Source organism: Eschscholzia californica, unplaced genomic scaffold (genome assembly GCF_041429995.1).
Source record: "Eschscholzia californica isolate CP2 unplaced genomic scaffold, dmEscCali1.0.p SCAF_1, whole genome shotgun sequence".
NCBI lineage: Eukaryota > Viridiplantae > Streptophyta > Magnoliopsida > Ranunculales > Papaveraceae > Eschscholzia > Eschscholzia californica.
This window is the reverse complement of record NW_028238198.1, coordinates 84,903,307-84,915,287: the sequence shown is the minus strand read 5'-3', so window position 1 is coordinate 84,915,287 and position 11,981 is coordinate 84,903,307. Positions and strand designations below refer to the sequence as shown.

Here is an 11,981-nt window from a genome sequence, read left to right as displayed (position 1 = left end):
CTAGATAAATTCATGGACTATAAGTGATGGTTCTTTAATACTTAACTGGACCCATACATAGTTAGACCCCTCAAGAGAGGTATTGCCAAAACTTAAAAAACACTGACACAAATATAATTTTAGGGAGGTGAAAAAGAATTGTTTAGATCGTAATCAAGCTTTGAATCTCTTCATCTTTTAATGAAAGTGATAAATGAAGTCAAAACTATTTGTCCACTTAGTATGTCTCTAATTTTAGAGCATCTCTAGTATAAAACTCAATGTTACAAATAGAGATATCAAAGAAGACTATTGTTGGAGAAGGTTTATGACCTTCTACCTATCCTAAGTCCTAACAATGATGTCAACTTCAAAGAGTCAACCGTCGACATATCTCGACACTGTGTTGATATCATAATTTTAAAATGATGGAGGTTTATGACCTTCTAACTATCAACTCCTTCCAATTAGTTGTTCACTTAAAAACTCTTAAATCAACTCTGCTTCTATATTGCAGATCGAGACTACTCTTTCTATAATGAGTTCAATAATTTCTCAAAATTTCTAAACACATGTGTGTTCTCGACTCATAATATTTCTCGACTTCTTACCTATGAATAAAAACTCAATAACAAAATGATGTAAGGATATGATAAAAATGCAAAAACGACAAGTCATATACTCATGTACGTTTTCAATATAAAAAAAAATATATACTCATGTAGGTGTCATCTGATGAAAACAACACGACACCAACCGGTAATATCAAAATGATAAAATGAAAATATTTTAATGAATTTGTCCCACATATATTAATTTTAAGTTGATACGTTTCTTGTTTTTTTTAGTATTCCTCTTTTAATTTTACGCGTTTTTAGTTGTATTTGATTCGGTGGTACCTTCACTTATAAGCATTTCTAATTACTTATAGTTTATGACCAACTACTCCATATTCCAATTTGATATACTATATATATTGTTACATGTTATTTAAACAAAACATTCCCCGTTTGTTCTCATCACAACTTATACTTTCTATTTCTCTGTTTAGAACTCATCTTCTCAAAGTTTAAGATGGCTCAAGCTCCAGGTACTCTACTATTTCTCTGTTCTAGCTAATTTCTGAGAATTTCAGGTTATTTATGTTCCTAATTAATTTTATTCGAAATTTGTTAGGTGCGCCACCACCAGTAGAGGGATACCCACTACCAGCCGGAGGAGGAGCATATGAGGCACCACCACCAGCTGGGTACCCAGGGAAAGAGTCAGGTGAAGAGTATACTCAACAACCACCAACTCCAGGAGAAACCACCGACAGAGGCGATGGTTTTTGGAAAGGATGGTAAGTTACCGTTTTCATTCTTTATTTTTACTTTATTTTAATAAATTAAATATTTTTAAATTATCGAAGAGAAAATATTGTGAGAATAAACTAAAAGTTGAATCATTTGGATAAATTGAAACTAACCAAGACACTTGCATAATTCATCTCTTACTTAATTATTAGGGTTTTACTAAATAATAATGTTTGTTTTTGTTTGGTGGTTTTGCAGTTGTGCAGCTATATGTTGTTGTTGTGTATTGGATGCTTGCTTTTGAAGATTTGGATTTGAGATGTTAATTTTCTTGTTTTAGTTTTTCGCTTCCTGTACCATTGTATTCATTGTGATTTGTGTAGATAAATGTGTTTGCTAATACTTGTTTTTTTTTTATTAATGCATATATTTGGGTTGTGGGGATTGTTTTGAAGTTTTATAGTATTATGGATTTTCAAAATCAAGTACAAACTAGATGGTCAAGTGGACAAATTGAAAATCAGATTAGTTGTGAAGATGTATCAACAAAAATCATGAAGTTTTTAAGTGGAAGAACAAATAGCTGGTATATTCATTAAGCCATTAAAAGTCAATATATTTTTCAAGTTGAAGATCATGATGGCTGTTATTAGGGTTAGCAGCGGTCGACCAAACCGACCAAATCATAACTAAACCTAATGGTTTTCGGATCGAACCGAACAATGTTTTTCTTGGCTCGGCTAAAAAAACGATCAATCGATCTTCATTCGATTTGGCTTCGGTTTGGGTTTTTGAAAACCACCTAAGCCGAACAGAACGAACTATATATATATATATATATATATATATATATATATATATATATATATATATATATCTATTATACAAAACAGATCCTTGTGACTAGGACAAAATTAATGTATCAATATGACTTGGCAGTGTGACTAGGACCATTACATTATAATATCTATTATACAAAACAGATCCTTGTGACTAGGACAAAATTAATGTATCAATATGACTTGGCAGTGTGACTAGGACCATTACATTATAAAAACAAATCCAACCTTCCATTCTCTTTTCCCGGACTTGAATCGGACTGTCCACGCTCTAATGTGGGTTTGGCTACCAAACCCTTCATTTTCCTTTTACCACTCACGACCCCGTTATCTCTGTAACACACTGAATGTAATAGAGTCTCATCATCATCTTCAGTCGTTTGTCTCTGTCATTTCTTTGCCAACATTTAAGGTTAGATTGGCTTTTATCTCATTATTTTTGTGTGTCAAATTGTTGTTTCGTTTTTTTTTACAGTTATCTATGGAATTGAAATTACAAATGAAATCAAAGAGTTGAGTGGGGTTATAGTTTTGAGTTTTGATGGGGTTGGCTTTTCATATAGTTCGAGCAATCCCTCAAAACTATTTGTAGTTCAAATTACTGAGTTTTGTAGTATAGATTTGATTTCATCGTTTTCAGTCTAGAACAAATAAATTATATCCGTCATTTGTGGGAGATTTATAAAATTTGGTTACACAAAGAGTGACGATATGTTCAGGATTTGAAATATCAAAGGATTGTCTCAAAGTATATGTTGAGAGTTTATTTGCAAACAAACTTGTAAATTTTTCCTTTTCTCGTTTCACTTGGGAAAGAAAGGATCTTCAACTTGAATATATGTCTCAAAGTATCAAAGGATTGTCTCAAGGTGTTTGAAATAATGCTTCATAGAGGTTTGAAGTACCAATTGTTTCAGTTATTTCTTTTTTGCATCTGTAATTGTTTTGTTTTTCTTATAAGAAGTTTATCAAAAAGAAGGAAGGAAAAAAATCTTTGCATCAAACAATTCGTAAAATTGAAATATGTTAGTTTTCATCGATTTTTAACTGTTATAATTGTAGTTCAAATGTCACAATTTTTGGTCAAAAATGTATAGTTGTTGTCTAACTAATCTTAACCATATTTATTTTCTCCAAAACAACAAAATTAATGATAATTAGATTTTAATCTTACTTTTCTATCCATCTCTATTTACATGTTGGGAGATTTTATAGGGCCCCCTCACTTTTGTTAAAAGGCCCCCCCTCAATGATAATTTACCAAGTAAAATGGTTCATGGGGAGGCCTTTTAACAAAATTGAGGAGGCCTTATAAAACTTCCCTTACATGTTTATATATGGCGTGTGAACGCCCCAGAAGATGATAATGGCCGCCAAGAGATCTGGTCATGATAGAAAGGCGTCTTCTTCTTAGCTGATGAAGTCCAGAGCTGCGTTGGTATTTATCTCTCTCTAGATCTTGGTTGTCTTGGTTTTGATCATTTTGGGTTAAATCATCGCTATTAAGTTGTTTCTTTTCATTTTCTCTAACTGATTTTGTTTTGATGATTGAAAGTTTGCTCAAGGCTTTTCATTGTTTGTTTACAATAAATGCTACCTTTGGTTCTTATTCTTCATTCATGGTTATCTCAACTTTTTTTTTTCTGGGTATAAATTATCTAGGTTTCAAATCTTTAATGCACACAACAGAATTGTGATACACTTCAGAGCGACTCTAACTGTTTGGGTATAATAAACTTGAATAAAAGAATCGCGAGGCCTTATGTTTCTGTTTGGTATGCGGAGTCCTCTGTCGTGGTTATGGACACATCAGAATTATGGCCATCGCTACATAACCAAGGGTAATTTATCTGTTAGAATTCAGATTCGATCATATAATGAAGATTTCCGAAGTGCGTATAATGCTCATTACATTGACATTCTTTAATTGTGAGGAATGCCCAAGTTACCTTGAATTTGTGGGCATCCTTATATTACTCACTCTCAATTTTACCATCTACTTTATAGATGACACAATGTTGATAATGCACAACTACTGCTGTTATAGCTCCTTTAACTCCGAAAGCAAAGGTTTTTTTCGTGGAACTTTGTGTTGCATGCAAACTTATTGCTATTCGATGGACTCCGGACACGAAACTATTGGACTTGATGTTCCTGATGAAAAAATAATGGGTTGGTTCTGAGGCCAGTGGAAATTGGCGAATCAGGTGAAGGCTTGCCATATGCTCCTATAAATTGCCCAAACCCTAGTGATCATAATTGGGGATGGAGGGCTGGAACCAGGGTAAACACTTCTGGAGTCATGCAAGACAGGTACCTATATCCTCCAAGGCGTCTTGGAAAGAATTCGAAAGGGGGGTATATTTTGAAAAGCCAGGTTACGGTTCGAGAATATATCATTAATCAATTTCCTGATGCTGATGTAGATGCCTTCTTTGCTTCTTTTAGTTGGAAGATGCCTTTCAGAAACCATAACTAGGCAACAGAAGGTTATTATTAGTTCTCGCCATTGTTTACGTTGATTTTGAGCATTGTTCTTTAGATGAAACTTTGGTTTATGCTTTCATTGTTTGCTAGGGTATTCCCTTTTTTATATTGGTTATGCTCTGTTATAGCTATAAGTAATACTTTTCTCATTTCTCTGTGGTTGGTCTGTTCTGGTCACTGAAGTCGGCAACTAATTTTTGTCATTGGATATCTAGATGATGGGACTTCTATATCGACAATGCATCGTAGGAATAGGAAAACCGAAGACACCCTACTTAGACCCGAGTCAAAGGTTAGAAAGACGAATTGTAAGATTGGAAATGAGAGTTGTAGCCGTCAACAAGCAACGAGCAACTTATTGCCATCCATGGAATGCGATATTTGCTGCAGTGAAGATGGATTTTGTCGTGATTGTTGTATACTATGTTCCAAGACTATTGACTTGGCTCAGGGAGGATATAGCTTTATTAGATGTCAAGCAAGGTCAAAAGGAAGACCCTGATTTTGTATGTGGCCATGTTGGTCATTTAGATTGTATTCTTCGTTCTTACGTTGCTGGGACTAATGGCGAAAGTATTGGGGTAGATGCCGAATATTATTGTCGACGCTGTGATAAGAGAAAAGATTCTTATTCCTCGTGTCGAAAACTTTCTAAGAATTTGTGAGTCGCTCGACTCTAGAGAGGAAATTGAAAAAAATCTAAATATGGGTTTGTGCATTTTGTACGGGTCACAAAAAGAAAAGGCAAAGAGGTTGCTGGATCAAATTAGTTTGTTATTGGCGAAGGTAAGCCTTGTCGTGTGGTAAGCATTAACAATTTTTTATGTGTGCTGCGCCCTTGTTTCAACTCATTCTCCTTAAACTTTTGGTTTCATGAAGTATTGAATTTTAATATATGTCAGCTTAGAGATGGAACCTGTCTTGATGAAATATGGAATGTGGAAGATAACATCTCAGAAATTTCTGCAGGTTAGTTGAGTTTTTTTTCACTTCATCCTTTTTTTAGGTGTAGTTCTTCCATCATTATAGATATATTCGAATAGACATATTTTATATGGTCGTAATGTTGTCACATGAACCCGTAGTTTCGTTGATTATCATGTGCGCACTTCGTTGTTTTAATAGGTAAACTTTAAGTTTTACGTAGACCCAATTCAGAGAACATTAATATCATTGTAAACAACTGAACCTTGTTAGGAAGTGAGGAAGCTGCAATTAATCGACTCTCTGAGGGATTTTTTTTTCATACTACGGACAGTTCGAGATATCACTCTGTTTATTTCCCTATATTTCTGATATCAGGGTCTGGATAGATCACTTGTAATTCACGAAAGAAAGAAAAAAATGAGAGATTTGGTGGACAAACTTAAGGTTTCTGGGTATATGGATCATATTTTGTAATGTGTGTCTTTTTCGGCTATTGTTCTTTTTCTTACCCCAATTCCCTTCCTATTTTCAGTATTTGATTTTGCTGAAACCCCCTTTTTAGTGTTGATGAATATTTAGGAAGATAAGATTCTCTTGTTTCATCTCTCTACAAACGCTTTAGTTGTTAGTGGCACTCCTCGAATAAAAATTAAGCTTTTCGTGACTTTATATTTTCACTTGTAAAAAATGAGTTCTATATGTCGTATGATTTATCTTAACTAATACTTAGGTTATTTGTGTGTTTTTTCAGAACTGGAATATCTTCCCGTTATTATTAACCAATTAGGTCTTTGTCTATTTGTAACGTTTTAACAAACGAGAGATTCCTGATCACTCTCCAGACTTAGCTATTTCTTTTTAATGGTAATAAGTGTTAACTAACAGAAAAATTAAAGTCAAAAGATGAGTTTGTACGCAAGCGTGAACATAACATACAAAATTTGGAAACAAAAGTAATATTGAAGTATCAGTTGTGCAAAAATAATCAGAAAAGGTCAAAGAACTTGATGGGGAGCTTGATTTGAAAATGAAGGAAGAAACCAATCGGAAAAGAAACTTGAACTTGTTAATGACATATTGAAGGAACATAAGAAACATTAATTTCTCTTTAACACAAAGGTTGTCTTACTTCTCAATTCTTCCTTTCTCGTAAGACAAAAGTTAAGATCGTTTCACTTTGTTATCTGGTTCAGGTCAAGGAGTTAAACCAAGAAATGAAAGAACATGGAGATCTGGAGTCATTGACACTCTCCTAGAAGGTATCCACAAATCTCTTTTCTTTGAAATAATTTTCAATATGAATGGACGACTAAAACACATCATAGAAGCTAAAAATGCGAATATTTTTTATTGAAAAATTTGGATTTGTAGGTTAAAGATATCAAAAGAAAGCTAAAAGAGAGAACACAACAACAGTTTGAATTTGTTATTACCTTCAATAAATGCTAAGGGCTTAGTAAAAGAGAAAACACAACAACAGTTTAAATTTGTTTTTATCCTTCAACAAACACAACAGTACAAGGAGTAAAACAAGATACATTTTTTTATTTTCATGATGTGTCTCCTACTGTTCCCGACTAACTAATATTCGCAAATATTTTTGAGAGTCTACATCCTCCTTTAATTCTACCATCGGATCATTTATTGTAGCTAACACATTCACATCTAATGTATCCACAAATTTATGACGAAGAAACTGCAATTCAAGTTAAATTTCTTACATTAGGTGAAGCTGCAATTTGTGGTGCCCCTCTGGAAATTCTTGCTTAGTCGGTTCCTGCGTTAGAGGTGGTGATGAATACTTAAGGAATTTGCAACACGTGAATGTTGTGTTCCGTCATCATTTTAAGTTTAATATGTCGTATCACTATCTTTGTTGTCTTGCTGGAGAGTCATTTAACACATGCATATTGATAAATGTTGAACCAAAAATATTGAAAAGTGGTGATGTAGATATTTGTGCCTAAGTCGTATTTGTTTTTCTAACTGAGCAGAGTGTCAAAGTAAATTGTATATATGTGTAACTATACATTTGTTCTCTGAAGATTCACGAGGTTACATGCATAAAAGCTAATAAACCCTTCATCTCACTCATAGATTACAGTAAAATTTGTGTAAATGATTGAAATGTGATTGGGTGCATCCCGATTAGAAAATTTATCCTTGTGAACTCTGTTAGTGCCAAGACTTTAGCAACATTACTGTTGCATACATGTTAAACTAAACAGTTACTTGTTTCTGAAGCTCAAGTCAGAGGGACCAACATCTCCTTGCAAAAAGATTTTGGATTCCATTATCCAAAAAAGCGATAAAGGGGGAGACAAAAGTGCTAGAATCTTGCTCAAGTTGATGTCCTTAAGATGGTAAACTCATTCACAAACTTTTTTCTGTTAGTTTGTTCCGTTAGGTGTAACTTTCATTTTTTGCTTTACATTTTATAAAACACATCAGATTCGAAAGAAGTAAATATTTGATGCTACTTATTCTTCTTTATCCTTCGACATAGGTTATTTTGGAAGCTCTACACACCGATCCAAGGTATACTCGCATTTCACTTCATAGTTTATCACTGACATGAGCTTATTCGGAGCCATAACTGGTTCAAAAACTCAATCACACTTGGTCTGTGCAACATGTAATCTAAATAACTCATTCATGTGTTAATATTTGGAACCTATATGAGTTATTGGACTTGGTGAGCAAAATAAGACCCAACCGAGGAAACGAAAATACCATGAACAAACCGACACATCTATATATATTGTTGTCTTAGTAAATTATGCCATTATTTTTATCGAATCTTTTTTTGCTTTTGGATGACCCTATTTTAAATTATTCACAGAACGACGTCCAACTAGACTAGAGGAATATTTTTTGATCCTAACATGATTATATGCAACTTGGCAAGTATAAACATGATATCTGTACAAATTTTCACATTTTACCTATCAAAGTCACAGTTACCGTTACACTAGAGATTGATGCATATCTTTAAGTTAGTGTTCTGACGTTTAAATTTCAAATTGTCGCTCATGTGTTCAGCTTCCTGCTACAACAATTTTAAATATTAACATTAGTGTTGTGAATCTCAAGACATTTGTGGAGGCTACTGTGTTAGGGGGAAGACATTCACATATTGAGAAGAAGCCAACAAAAGCACATAAGGTGAAATGCATTTTCAAGTTCTAAAACCCATTGCTTCACCATTTATAATTTTTATTTTAGACACGTTTCTGCAGTCCGTGTAAGGACCTGATTGTCATGATATGTTTACAGGAAACTAGTGCACACCTTCCACATGGAGAGGATTCAAGATGTCAAGATTTTTCTTTCTTGGGTGAATTATCTGATAGTTAAATGTTGTCCCTAATTATCTTACTTGTTATCTTTCGAAATTAGGAATGCCCATTGTTGTAATAACTGGTGCTTCACAAGATCCTACTTATGGCCTCCTCCATTAGAGTGTAGTCTGTTAAATTTCTTCTGCCTTTTTTCACCATTTTGCACTCTTCAGTGTAAAGCTAAGGTCTGTATTTTATTTTTATCATTTCCTTTTTCAGTTCTGTAGTTTTAACTTATTGTAGAAAAATCAATTTAGGGGATTTCTCGGCCATACAAAGGTTGGAGTTCGTTTTGAATTTCATTACAAACCATAGTTATTCCTGCATTTTTTGTCCGACTTTTATTTGTTTTATCCTATCCATCACATAAACAACTTTGTTATGACCGGGTGATATTTTTTTGGAACACAACACCAATCATTTTCAACTATATATAATATAATGTGTTGTACTTGTAGTTGCATACGATGCATAAGTGTAGCCAAGTGTACCGATCTCAATTTCATTGTCCCACTATTCACATTTCGTAAGGGGCGTTGCCCCCGCACGTAGTGCGGGGGTTATGCCTAGTCTATTATACAAAACAGATCAATGTGATTAGGACATAATAAATACAAAACAATATGACTAGGACAAAAACATAATCTTCTATTATACAAAACAGATCAATGTGACTAGGACATAATAAATACAAAACAATATGACTAGGACAAAAACATAATCTGACTAGGACATTAATAATGTGACTAGGACATACTAACAATTATAGATTTCATTTCGTAATTTGTTTCAACTTCCTAAACTCCTCAAATTCTTTGCAATATCTCTGCATCTTCTCTCTCCCAATGTCACTCTTTGTACTCAAAATTTTAAAGAAAACAAAACATAAGACAGAGGAAATCACAAAAGAATGTCTCTCAGCAACAGTTTCCAACTGCATGTCTAGGGTTAGTATCCTTTTTCTCCCTCTCATCCCTACCATTACTGAGTTATTGGTTTCTTAGGCTCTATCTTTCAATTCCTTAATCATCTGTTTGTTAATCTCCGAAGTGAAGCTGTTTTAAAGCTTTTCATCAAAAAAAATTTGGACGTTTATATGATAAATTTGACCTTAAATTTGTTTTTGCTTGATTTTTACATTTGGGTTAATTTGAAATTGGATTTCTATAAGACTATTGGTTTCTATTTACTTGGATACTTTCTTATGAGTGTAATCTCTATTGGTATTTCATTTGACTTTATTTGAAACTTTTGGACTTAGGGTTTTATGCTTGAACTTGAATGAAGTGAGTTTCACTGAAATTTCTTGAGAAGAGAGTGTATTTATATATAGATTTAATTGAAGATTACTTCACGTTAGAGCAGTATGATTAGGGTAGTCTTAGAGACATACAAAACCCAACACAAGTGTCGCTTGGGCCTAGCCTACTTGCATATTAGTTGGACACTCTCCAACATGGAATCCCACTAAAAGTCTAATGGCTTTAAAGCCCATGTGAATGTCCATCTAAACGAACGATTACCCATCAAAAGTGATAATACTCCAAGCACCTCTTGGTCGTCCTCAATCGAGCCTGCGGTTATTAAGTCAACTCCAAATATCTCGCTACGTATCCCTATGTTTTTGTCCTAGTCATATTGTTTTGTATTTATTATGTCCTAGTCACATTGATCTGTTTTGTATAATAGATTGTTACATGAAAACACAAGAAGTTGGTGAAAATAAACAATAGGTATCATATTCAACCATATAGAATAAAACTAAGTGATAATATGATTTTACTATCTATAAAAGACAAGATAAACTTTTTTGAAAAATGCTAGAGAACAAGAAAGACCAAGCAAACTCTAGGCGGAAGTTCTATGTGGATTACGGTAATTCGTGTTTTCGGTGATTTTGATCCACTAAACAGCGAATCACGACAAGTCAATAACTCTAGCGCTATGTACCTCCTTCCTCTCTCCCCTCAAACAAAAAAAATCTAAAACACGCCTAAACGTTGATAACGACTCTTATAAAACTAGTAGGACAATAAAACATAAACAGGTCGAGCCAAAATAAATTTTTTCTTTTAGGTTTGAATGTCGCCAATCGGAAAATTGGCTGGCCAACGACCTCCTCCGGTGAAGACGACTAGGTGGCGAGGGAGATGAAGTAAAGGAGCGAGGTGATGAAATAGAAGAGAGTAGGAGAGATGAGGTGGCATTTATGTTTTAAGAAATTGGAATTACATTTTAACCCCTCAAGGGTAGTTCCAGAAAAAGTTGAATTTGTTTTTGCCGTTGGGAGCCAAATCGAACTAACGGACACTTACGAGGGCCAAAATTGTGAGTTGGTCGCTGATTGGGGGCCAGAATGGAATTAATCCAAATGAAATATGTATAGCATTGACCCTCATTCTCGATTTTTCGGTTAAATTTCTATTATACGTTCACGTGCCAACCACATGCGTGACTTATGCCAAAAACACCCTTCACAAAATATTCAAGTTATTCCAGCTATTTATTGATATAATATAGGACTACACACCCGAAACAAAAATATGTTTAGGGTAATCACAAGGTATCTCGTTACAGGAACGCGATTTCCAGGAATCATGTTCCATTTCCTCGCGCCAAACATAAAGGTCATTACAAGAACAACCTTTATGGTGTGTTTGGACGAAAGAATCATGAATCCACTGATTCATGATTTCACGAATTCATGAGTCCAAATGATTTTATTCATTTTGTAACTAATAAGACCTGTGATTAATAATTACTTAAGTTTTCTAAACACTTCTTAAATGATTGTTATTTTAAGAAACTTTTTTTTTTCAAAATCATTTTTCCGATCTTTTTTTTTTTATCATTTTTCTCGAAAACCTTTTGCCAAATAAACAAGTTTTGAAAACGAGTTAAAAGACGTTCTTATGGAAATAACAGATTTTTGAAAAAATGTGTCAAAAATGATTTTTGGAAAAAAGAGTGGTTTTGAAAAGACGAGTTCTTTCAAGAAGAAGAGGGTTTGACAAAAACATGTATGACTCGAACTCACTGTTGGATTCCGGTTGCGGTTCATTTCTGGACGATTAAGCAATATCACACTAAAGAAAATTATATAAATATGAAAA

At 33.8% G+C, this 11,981-nt stretch overlaps 1 protein-coding gene and 1 pseudogene across 1 annotated transcript; both read left to right on the top strand.

Annotated features, from left to right (window-relative positions):
- The first annotated feature begins 915 nt into the window (after positions 1-915).
- On the top strand, positions 916-1,728 carry LOC147570354 (uncharacterized). The gene is made up of 3 exons (XM_086672716.1): positions 916-1,069; positions 1,156-1,321; positions 1,533-1,728. Exons 1-3 carry the CDS (start codon positions 1,054-1,056, stop codon positions 1,576-1,578), a joined length of 228 nt encoding a protein of 75 aa, XP_086528842.1. The 5' UTR covers positions 916-1,053; the 3' UTR covers positions 1,579-1,728.
- A 3,080-nt stretch (positions 1,729-4,808) lies between these two features.
- Positions 4,809-5,655, top strand: LOC147570353 (protein OBERON 2-like; annotated as a pseudogene).
- The last annotated feature ends 6,326 nt before the right edge of the window (positions 5,656-11,981 follow it).

Bases quoted from the DNA above. Each gene is read 5' to 3' on its own strand.
- LOC147570354 (XM_086672716.1), top strand. The intron at 1,322-1,532 runs GTAAGTTACCGT...GTGGTTTTGCAG, and splicing joins GATGGTTTTTGGAAAGGATG to TTGTGCAGCTATATGTTGTT.